The sequence below is a fragment of the Mauremys mutica genome, chromosome 7 (assembly GCF_020497125.1).
Source record: "Mauremys mutica isolate MM-2020 ecotype Southern chromosome 7, ASM2049712v1, whole genome shotgun sequence".
NCBI lineage: Eukaryota > Metazoa > Chordata > Testudines > Geoemydidae > Mauremys > Mauremys mutica.
Genome location: NC_059078.1, coordinates 96,537,952 through 96,548,739, shown reverse-complemented (window position 1 = coordinate 96,548,739; position 10,788 = coordinate 96,537,952). Strand labels below are relative to the sequence as shown.

At 42.4% G+C, this 10,788-nt stretch overlaps 1 protein-coding gene across 1 annotated transcript in view; it reads left to right on the top strand.

The window, feature by feature from the left end:
• Positions 1-441: 441 nt before the first annotated feature.
• Positions 442-10,788, top strand: part of HTR7 (5-hydroxytryptamine receptor 7) — a 69,123-nt gene continuing 58,776 nt past the window's right edge. The window contains exon 1 of the mRNA XM_045024784.1: positions 442-1,092. Coding sequence (XP_044880719.1) covers positions 569-1,092 — 524 coding nt within the window. The 5' untranslated portion in view covers positions 442-568. The remainder of the gene's footprint in view (positions 1,093-10,788) is intronic.

Sequence of the window (10,788 nt, the reverse complement as noted above, 5' to 3'; positions counted from 1 at the left end):
CTGTGGGCAGACCCGTGTGTGACTCTGCCCCCGCCCCCCGCAGCCTGGCCGCCCCCACTGCCGATCGACTCGCCCCCCCCCCCCAGTTCAGCGGGGCAGGCTACTGAAGCCCACAGGCAGCTGCGAGCGGCTGCAGGCGGGCGAGGGGCGGGGCAGCCAGGGAGACTCGAACTTCCCTCCCCGCCGCTCCCGCAGCAGGTAGCCGGGCTGGGCGGGGTCGGGGGCCGGCGCGGCGCGGCGCGGCGGTGGAGGCGGCAGCTGCGGGCGAAGAGCAGGCAGCCTCCCGGGTCAGGAGGGAGCAGCGGGCGCTGGGGGGCGCGGCCTCCCCGACGGGCAGCGCTCGGGGCACGCTGACCCCATGGCGAGATGCCCGCCCCCGCGGAGCGCGGCCAGCGAGCCCAGCGGGGCAGGGGGAAGCTGAGGCACCCGCCCCACCTCTGGTGGCAATGATCAGCTAACCGGGCGGAGGCGCTTCTCCCCGGAGAGCCGGGGGCTGAGCGGGCCCGGGGACCCTCCCCAGGACCCAGCGTGTTGGGAGCCGGCGGCTTCATGGGCAGCCCCCGTCAAGATGGTTATGGACATCAACAGCAGTCACGTGTCCGGCCAGCTCCGCGCCTTCGCCCTGGCGGCTCCCCGCGAGCTGAGCAGCAGTGGGATGGTGGCTGGCTCCCTGCACCCCCGCTGGCTGAAGATCCTCCAGGATGTCACCGCCAGCCCCAGCCCCGCTTCCAGCCTGGCGGCCGAAAATGACACTCGCTGCGGGGAGCAGATCCTCAGCTACGGCAACATGGAGAAAGTTGTTATCGGGGCCATTCTCTCCCTCATCACTCTGCTGACCATCGCGGGCAATTGCCTGGTGGTGATCTCCGTGTGCTTTGTAAAGAAACTCCGGCAGCCCTCCAACTATCTCATTGTCTCCCTGGCTTTGGCCGATCTCTCGGTAGCGGTGGCCGTCATGCCCTTTGTCAGCGTAACGGACCTCATTGGAGGGGAGTGGATCTTTGGCCACGTTTTCTGTAATGTCTTCATTGCTATGGATGTGATGTGTTGCACTGCTTCCATTATGACTTTGTGTGTGATAAGTATTGACAGGTGAGTGCAAAAGCGGAGATGCCAACGTCTCGTGTGTACTTGTGCTGTGTGTGTGTCTCTCTCTCTCTCTGTGACTGGAGCTGAGACAAGCAAACCGAGTGAATGCCCCCATTTGAACATTACAGTGGCTAGGAGAAAAATACAGAGTAGAAACAACCCAATCTTGCAAAATGACTCAAAGTTACAGTATTTAGTTTGATAAGTTAGCAGAGAAGAATCTTGAATGGTGACTGCAGCTGGCAAATATGTTGTATTGCAATTCCACCAGGGGTCTCTTTTGCTTGCTTATTTTTCCTTGGGAAATAGATATTCTCAGAGGAAAAATTGATGGCATTTAAAAAAAAGAAAAAATCAATTATATCATAGACTAACCTATTTTACACCTGCAGCCTATTGTTGCTAACCTACACACAGGCAAATACATGTGAAAAATGTGGACACTAAAATGGGGAGAGGGTGTGTACTGACTGCAGGACAGCTTACTAGTAATTTGTTTCCAATGTTTAAATCGAGTTTATGGGTTTGATTCACCCCGAAGCTGAGGGAGAAGAAGCTTCACGGAGCCTGCTGTGACTCCCTGATTCTGCACTGGGCCAGCCCTGACATAAGTTACAGCAGGCTATAGGCTGTTGAAATTTATGCCTCTGGAGGATCACCACAGTAGGGCCAGTGCTCTGCCTCACCCCCACCAAACTCCCTCCCTGAGTACGCTGCCTATGTGGGGCAGCAGCTGGCTCCATCAACTTTACACCAGCTGGGATTTCCTCTCCACCCAGTGGTTTTGCCAATGGCCATTACGGCCCTTGTGCTACCTGAGTAGTGCAAAGGGGTTAGAGCAAAGGAGAGGATCTGGGCCGAAGATATTTCATAATTTTATTTAAACTATTGGGAATTTTGCTTCTATTGTCAACAAAAACATAGCAATCTGAAACCTTGAATTAAAAGCAAGTGGATTTTATTAATCAATATATATCAGTAATAATTGCTAGCATGGATAGAGCCATAGGAACTGCCTTTTTGGAACAGAGAAGTGGTCCATTTATTTCTGTGTCCTGTCCAGGCCTGCCGACAGGGGGTGGCAAAGAGGGCAATTGCCAAGGGACCCAAGTGATTTAAAAGGGCCCAGGAGCCCCTTTAAAATTGCCTGGGCGGGCCACAGGACTCCTAGGTGCGCACGACCACTCTGGGGCCGGGCCCCACACTTTGGGGGGCCCTGCGGGTTGGCGTGGGGTCAGTTCCAGAGGTGACGGATTCATCACTTCCAGGCCCTGCCCCCCTAAGGACGGTCCTGGCCCTGGGGCTCGGAATTCCTGTCAGTGGGCTTGGTCCTGTCTGACAATGTACCAGCTGTTTCAGAGGAAAGTGCAAGAATTCTGCAAGAGATATGTATGGATAATCTTCCCTCAGGAAAGTTTTCCTCTTGACCTCCAACAATCAGAGGTTGTCTTATGACCTGAAGCATGAAGGTTTATATCCCATTCAAAACTCCTGTTTATTAATATTTGCTGTTACAATTGTGTATATTCTTGCTGACGCTATATTGACCAATCCTTAGTAGAATCCTCCTAAGCTCTTGAATTCAATTATATCTTGTAGAAATGAGTTCCACATACTAATTTAATGTTGAACAAAAAAACTGTTTCCTTTCATCATTTTTAAATTTGCCACCTTTAAATTTAATTCTTGTGTTATGAGAATGGGTGAACAGCAGTGGCTGACTTACCCCCCCCCCCGCTTTTTTTTTAAACTATTCATTGGTTTGTACACCCTTTTATCCATTTCTGTGGCAAAGATGCTCAATTTTTAAGTTTTTTCATGACTCTAATAATTCTTGTTGTCCATCTCTGAACCTCACATGCCAAGTAAGGCTGTACCATTGATGTACATAACTGCATTGTGATATATTCAGTATTATTCTTTATCCTGTTTCTTATACATCCTAACATTTTTGTTTGCTATTTTTGGCCAGTGCTGGGCATTGGGCAGAGGTCTTCATTGAGCTGTCCACAAAGGTACTCAGGTCTTTTTCCTGAGTTGTTATCGTTACCCTAGTGATAGTGTTATAGTTAAACCAATGATAGAAGTTATACACATGTATCAAGGAGATAATATATCCTTTTAAGACAGAATCTGGAACTAGAATTTCAAAGTGATTGATTTTTAATGGAGAAAAACAATGAAAATAGTCTCAGTTTTTACTTTGCTTATTCCTTGTTTTGTATATTACTGAACAAATACTTGTATTAAAGCAGGATTTTTTGATTCTTAAAGAGTTCATACTCTCCTGCTGCTTATTTCAAACTTAAAATTATAATTCTCTGTGAAGACGGATGCCTTAACCTCTGTTTACTTCAAATCTGTTATACAACCATGAGTTGTGATGCTGTAAACTGAGGTTGATGTCAGGTAAGGAACAGTTGCAGATAAATCCTTAGTGAAATCTTACTAAATGTTTAGTAATAACTGAGAAAAGAGAAATAAAGAGATGAGCTAGAAGAGTAATTATTTTTAATGGAGTTACACTGGCATAGAAATGGATTAACAATGGTGAATCAGGTACAGGTTTTTTCAAGGTAAGCATGAGATATTAGCGACTTTTTGGAGATGTGAAGATGCATAGACTATTTTCAGCAACTAGTAATGACCAAAATTTTAATTTGAACAGCAAACCATCACCCAGATAGCACTGATCTCATGCTATCTCACTTACAGTAGAATTACCCTTTGTGTAAGTAGAAAGCACTTCATTTTGGGATGAGAGGTGCATATCACTGAGTAAAACTCTATGTATAAGGTAGCAACTTGCAAATCACATGGTATGCATTATTTAAGTGAGTCAAAGAACTTTCACAAAGAACAATGGATTTGATGGAAGTGCCTGTATATTTGATCTTGCTTCAGAGGAAAAAAGCCTTCCATCCTACCCCAAAAACCTGCTCTGTGGAACAGTGTAGGGAGCATAATACACAGTAATCCAATTAGCTCCCCCTTGTGGGAAAAGCAAGAAGCAGGGTTTGGAGAAAAAACTAACATGTTGGGCATATCATTTTTGCTTTTCTTTGTTAGAACTCTAAGAAGAAATAGCTCTTCCTGCAGCAAGTCATCTTTCCAAGAGATGAGAATCACTATCAGTCCAAGGAAAATCTTGAAAGAACTTAAGTATTGAATGAAACTAAAAAACACAGTTTCAAACAAGCCATCCTTTTCAGTGAGACCCAGGGGACAAGGTTTGCAGTGTGTGTGTGAAATTCACTCCACACACAGGGTCAGCACAATCTTCTGTACCACTTAAATCTCACTGAAAGCCCTTGTGTGCTTAGGCCTCATTTTCAATCATGTTAAGCAAAAGCCCTGTCAGATGCAGTCTAACACTTTTAAAGTCCTGTTGTAACCTAGTGTGGAGCCTACACCATGGCCAGCTAACATGGCTTCAAACTGGTTAGCCTGCATTGTAATGCTTCTTTTCAATCTGTTAAGCTAATTCAGTTGAAACACACACCCTTTTTGCCTATCAAGAGATACCCTCCATGTGTGGTGTTCCACAGCACCATGCAAAATCCTGAAGTGTGCATTCCACAGGACCACAATGCCTTTCAAGTGATGGCATTTTATAATAAAATATGTGCAGTGTGTACCTGAGAGAGCGGAACAGCTCAATGTATTTGCATAATACTTTACTGACATTCAGAGACAGTTTGTTGAAGGAGCATTTTGATGCATATCAAATAGAAGGCTAAAAGGAAATATAACTGAAAAGGTGATGGAATAATAGACCTATATGCACTTCAGTGATAGGCAATTTGCCTGTCTTACTAAAGATATGCAAGGACTGTATCCAATGCAAGATATAGTATGCAATTTGTTTTTTCACCCTCTGGGCCCACTTTTCAAATATTAGTTTCTGAATAGGATGTCCATATTCACCCTGGCTACTCAAATTGACACATGAGCACATAAAATGGGTATTTATTTCCCTAAGTGCTGCTTTTAGAATTCAGATACAGGATTTAATGATGCTCCATGTGGTTATTGAGCATCTAAAATGAAACCCAGACTTTGTCTGAAGTACCTGAATAAAACAGCTGGTAAATGTTTGTGCTTTAGGTTGTATTAATGAATGCTATATTAAGACTGTGCAAAGCACTTATTAAAATGTTAGTATAGTGATCACTGACACTTTACAGGCTCCACAGGGACTCAGCCAGTGTGGAAAAGCACACTCCAGTGAGTATCTATACAGGACTGAACTTAATAGAGAATCTAAGGTAATATCCTTGACAATATCAAACATTGGAATTTTAGTTTTTTTGCAGGCCGTATCATCTCTTCTACCTTCACAGGACGAAAACCCCGCAGATCCTCATCAGGGAGTGCAAAAGTGGGCAGTGCCACCTCTGTGGCATCCACCCGATATCTTGTGGAAGCTCTTCTGTGGGAATAGGTATCTGCCTATAGGAGGGGGGGCTGGGTCAGAGGTGGTGTAGGGTGGAACTGGGGAAGTCAAGCATCATTCTTCCACCACTAGCCCCATGGAGATTCCAGAGCTAACTTAATATACTCATAGAGTCAGTGTTAACTTTGCTAAGCACCGCATCTGTGCTGTAGGAACCTGTCTGAGGGGGAGTTTTGGGGAAAGGTATGGGCTGCAGAGACTTGGCAGCATGGTTGTCCTGCAGTAAGAGGTAACCTTCCTTAAATAACACCTCTTATTAGTTGCTTTCCCCCTAAAGTCTTCTCTTCTGGATCTTTAGCATATAGATTACACAAATTTATATTCCCTCAGATTCAAAAGTGAGCAAAATTCAGATGTGATGTGTAAGAGGTATAGGCTACACCTCATTAACTAGATACGCGTCTAAGGGGAGTTTAAGTTGGTGTGGCTCAGACTGAGGTGCCCAGTGAATTTTGCCCAAAATAGCTGCACAAACCTAATTTGGGAAACAGTTAACTAAATATCTACATAAGAAGCAGCAACATTTAGTCCAATTGAAAACCCACTCAGTTGGTTCCTTTCTAGAACTACTCTGGCTTCATGATTCTTTAGAAGTTAGTAGAATAAATACTATAATACAAGAAGAATTGTAATTTTTTAACCAGACCTGCTTGAGTCATGCATGCTTTCTGGAAGACCTTTCCAATCTTTATCCTTCATCCAGCACACCATGAGTATTCCAAACTTCCTTTAAGTCACTGGGAATTTGGAGTATGCAAGTAATGCAGAATTGGGTTTTATATTGTCACCAATATATTTATACTTGAATAGAAAAATCTATCCTTTCTAAAAGAATTCTGTTCCTTCCTGATTCGTTCATTAACACTATAAACAGATATATGTGATTTTGCAGTTACTAAGGCCAGGTCTATACTAAAAAATTAGATCGACTCAGCTACATTGCTCTGGGGTATGAAAAATCCACACCCTTGAGCGATGTAGTTAAGCCAACCTAAGACCCAGAAGAATTCTTTCCGTCAACCTCACTACTGCCTGTCAGGGAGATGGATTAACTACAGCAATGGGAGAACCCCTCCCGTCGCTGTACTAAGTTTCTACACTGAAGCACTACAGTGGCACAGATGCAGCTGTGCCGCTGTAGTGTTTTAAGTGTAGGTCTCAGTCCTCCAAGGTGCTGAGTGTCCTCAGCTCCCACTGCAATCAAGTTGCCTTAGAGAAGAATGTGGATTTGAGGACACTCAGCATGTCCCAGGAACCCCATAATGCCTGGCAGGATCAGGCACAAGTATTGGAAGAGCAATATCTCTGAAGGATTGATGAGGAAAGAAACTTCCATTTACACCAAAATTCCCGAGAGATCAATAACAATGTGAAAGGAATTATAGAAAAAGTATGTGATGGAGTAATTGCAATTATGGTATATATTTCAGCAGAATCAACTCAAAGAATTAGCTTAATCCTAAACATTACTACTATCATAAGGGCTATTCTTTCCATTTCTAAACCCTTTAAGGAACTTACTGTTTCTGAGTCTGTAAATAATTATTATTATTAATTTATTATCTAGCTGATTAAATATACAGCAGTGATGCCATGCCTTAAATGGAAAAGCAGCTAGACATTTCCTCCTTACTTTTGCCATGTAGTTTACTTTTTTGTTTTTTCTAATGTAGTCAATTTAAACAGAACCACCATCATTCTCTCTCTTCCAAGTTGTTTTATTTCTTTTTAAGCAGAATTGGTAGGGTACTGTTTAGAAACAATCTATGCCTGTTCCTATTGTTTCTGCTGAAAAGACAGAGCTCTCATCATGTTCTGTCCAACACCTGGGAACTATTGAGATGAAGAAACTAAATTTTAGTCTGAGAGATGTGATTACTTAGACTGTAAGCTCTTTGTGGCAGCATCTGTCTTTTTGTTATCTGTTTGTACAGTGCCATTGTGATTCATGAGTGAGGTTCCTAGGTGCCACTGGACAACATATTAATAATAATGTGAAGTAGATAAACTGGTAAACAAATGCTCAGTTTCGTGAGTGATGCCTTTCATACTTCTGGGGTAACTGCACCACCTCACAGAATGGCGCCAGTATATGCAATTCATCCCAGCGGGTGGTACTTTTCTGGATTTGTTCACTGGTCCCAAGGTCTGCAATAAATTCTCCCGCCTCACTGATTTGAGTTCCCGAATGGGATTTAGTAACAATCCCTAGCCAGCCATCATACAGTCCCTCACAAATATGCAGATAGCATTATTCTCAAAGATATGCCTGTGTTTGTCAGATATGTTACAATGACACTTCAGGAATGAGGCTGAGATCCTACTCCTACTGAAGCCGCCGAAGTTTAGTCAATGATTCCATTGGGAGCAGCATTGGGCCCTAAAGCATAATCTGTGTTTTGTGATTGCACAGGGGAAAATGAGAAAAAAAGTTAGGGATTAGGGATGCTTCGTAGCTATTCTTGTCACCTGTCAGCTACATTTAAGTGCATTCATTACTATAAAGAAAACAGACTACTCAGAATGTGGAAAGCTGCAAATTTTCCTGCACGTAGAGTCAAAAGAGAATTGGGAAGGCTTAAATGCTGCAAAGTCGGTGGGATTATTGGATCAATTGCTAATGGACATTTTCAACCACATATATTTTGCGTCTCTGCTTTTCATTGAAATCAGCTTGTTGCATTTTCCACCTGAAAGTAACTACTGATGCTTGCTCCAACATGGATATATATTGTGGCTCAAATTTTAACAAGTGATTAGTGATATAAGGTGCCCAATTTTGCGGTGTCCACTTCAAAAAGGGCCTGGTGTTCAGCACTGTGGGCACTGTGCATTTCTGACAATCAGGCTCCTTTTAAAGTGGCCGAAGCTGAGCCCACAAAATTACCTTGTCATTTTTTAAAATTTAAGCTTATGCATAAAAAAAAAAGTTTGTTCCTCAGTTCTTTTACCAGTCAGAGAAGGGAAGATTCGAACTGTTGTCAGTGCCCAGAAATTACTTTGATGTTAAAAAGAATATATTTCCAAATAATAAAAAAAAAGAAAATTGCACAATTTATTTCAAATCTGTCAGTCAATTTAAAGGATGTGTGTAATTCCCGGAGACACTGGAAATGGACTCCCATCTTGGTGGTCATAGTAAAGGTTTCCATGAGGACAGACTGAACCTTTTCTGACTTGACAAAAAGGCTGTGACTCTATAGAAAGCTTTTGGGTTTTATTCTTTTTAAAATATTTTAAAAGTGTAGCACAGACACTTCTTTTGGAGCCTAAGCATCAGATGGAGACTTCCATAAATACAGGCACTGAAAATGCAGGAAATATTCGGTTGTGTATAATGAAATTAATCAGTACATTTGCATTGATCTGTATTTTCTTACAGTCCAGTAAGTGTTTCTTTAACTGAATCAATATTATTATGGTATGGAATATCAAGCCATTTTGTACTCATTTCTATGTTTGTCAGCTTATGAATGGCAAAATGATAACCTTCTATGAGTTTTGTCTAGGATAGAAAAAATTGCTACAGTTACCAATGGTGAACTGCTCTATCACAGTGTTTTACACAGAAACAGAAGTATTTCCACAAGGAAATAGTTATAAAGCTTTTATTGAATAATTTTCTACAAAGACATGACTAGTATTCATGTGGAATTTAGGTATGGTGATAAATGTTTTACCCCTTTAAAGGAATTCACTGGTATTGTTAGGATTATTCTTGCAAATGCCACATTGTACCATGGAACTTTGTTGTGGTAACTTCAGTGAGATCCAAGTAATAGAAAATCCAGGATAAACAGCATCTTGGTATTGTATATGTGAATGTGTTCTTCAGATACAATTTGTTAAAATCCCGAGGTTTGTGGTAGGTTACTTTGAGCCCAATCTTGCATTATTATGTACCTGCAAATTCTCAGACTGTGCAAGGAGTACAGGATCAGGGTCTTAATGATAATAGATATTATTGGGACTCCAGGCATATTTAAAAAGGAACAGTTTCCTTATGCAGTGTACAGAGAAGTTTCTAACAGAAATTACTGACAGTATCATATTGCATGCTCGATGTTACTATGGGTCAGATTTTGCCGTCTTAGTCCATGACTAATTGTAGTACTACTTATTAATTAATGCCCAACCTTATTACACAGGAGGGCCACATAAACCTAAGCACAACCTTGTGTAGGCCAAACAGATTCTGCATATTTTAGTAAGACTTAAAGTCACCCGTATTGATTTATATTTTAAGTTCATCTTGTTTCGTATGTATTTAGATAGATGTACTGTACATAGAAACAACCTATTTACACACTGTATAAACATGACAACAAAATGCTAATGAATCAGCCGTTAGTATATTGTGTTGAAGCAGGCCGTGGGTCTTATGAAATACTCTGGTGGGCCGTGTACAGCCTGTGGGCCATAGGTTGAGCACCCCGATAATGTGTTAGAGCCTAAGGCTCCAGTGGGAGGAGTTCTTCCTAGATGCAGTAACTAGGCAGATGGAAGAATTCTTCCATCGACCTACCATTGGCTATACGGGTGTGTGTGTGTGTGGGGGGAAAAGGTGGTTAGGTCAACTGAAAGTGTGGATTTTTCACACCCCTGAGTTACACAGCTGTGTCAACCTAACTTTTTAGTGTAGACCTGGCCTAAATGCCACAAGCCGGTTGGGTCCCACTGAGCTAAGCGTTGTACAAACACATAATAAGTGACAGTCCCTGCCTCAGAGAGCAATTAAAAAATGCATGCAGTAAGATACTACCCATCGTAAATAAGGAGGCACATTCTGTCTCTGTATATTTGTTACATCACCTGTGACAGCTTTTCTGATGGATGCCATTTATTTTGTCATAAACAGCTATTTGAAACAGCTCTAAACTGATGGAAATCAGTAAGCAACAATGGGCCCGACTCCATCTGCTCGGAGCTGCTGAGCAGTGGAAAGCTGCACTAAAGGGGCAACCAAAGATTCACATTTTGCACTTAAATACTGTTTTAGCTGATCACTAGATGCAATCTACCCATTTCGTAATGTGCTGGAGCTGATGAGCTGCAAACAGATTTCTGTCTCAAATGTTACAGAGATGGTCCTTTTAGAAATGCTTAGAGATTGATAGGTAACTGAACAGGCTGGGGGACTTCCGATTGCTGTTTGGAAGTGCTTGAATAGGGCAAATAAGAATTCTGAGATATATATGTATATACCCCACAGTCACAATTAGCAGAACAATTAACCATCTCTC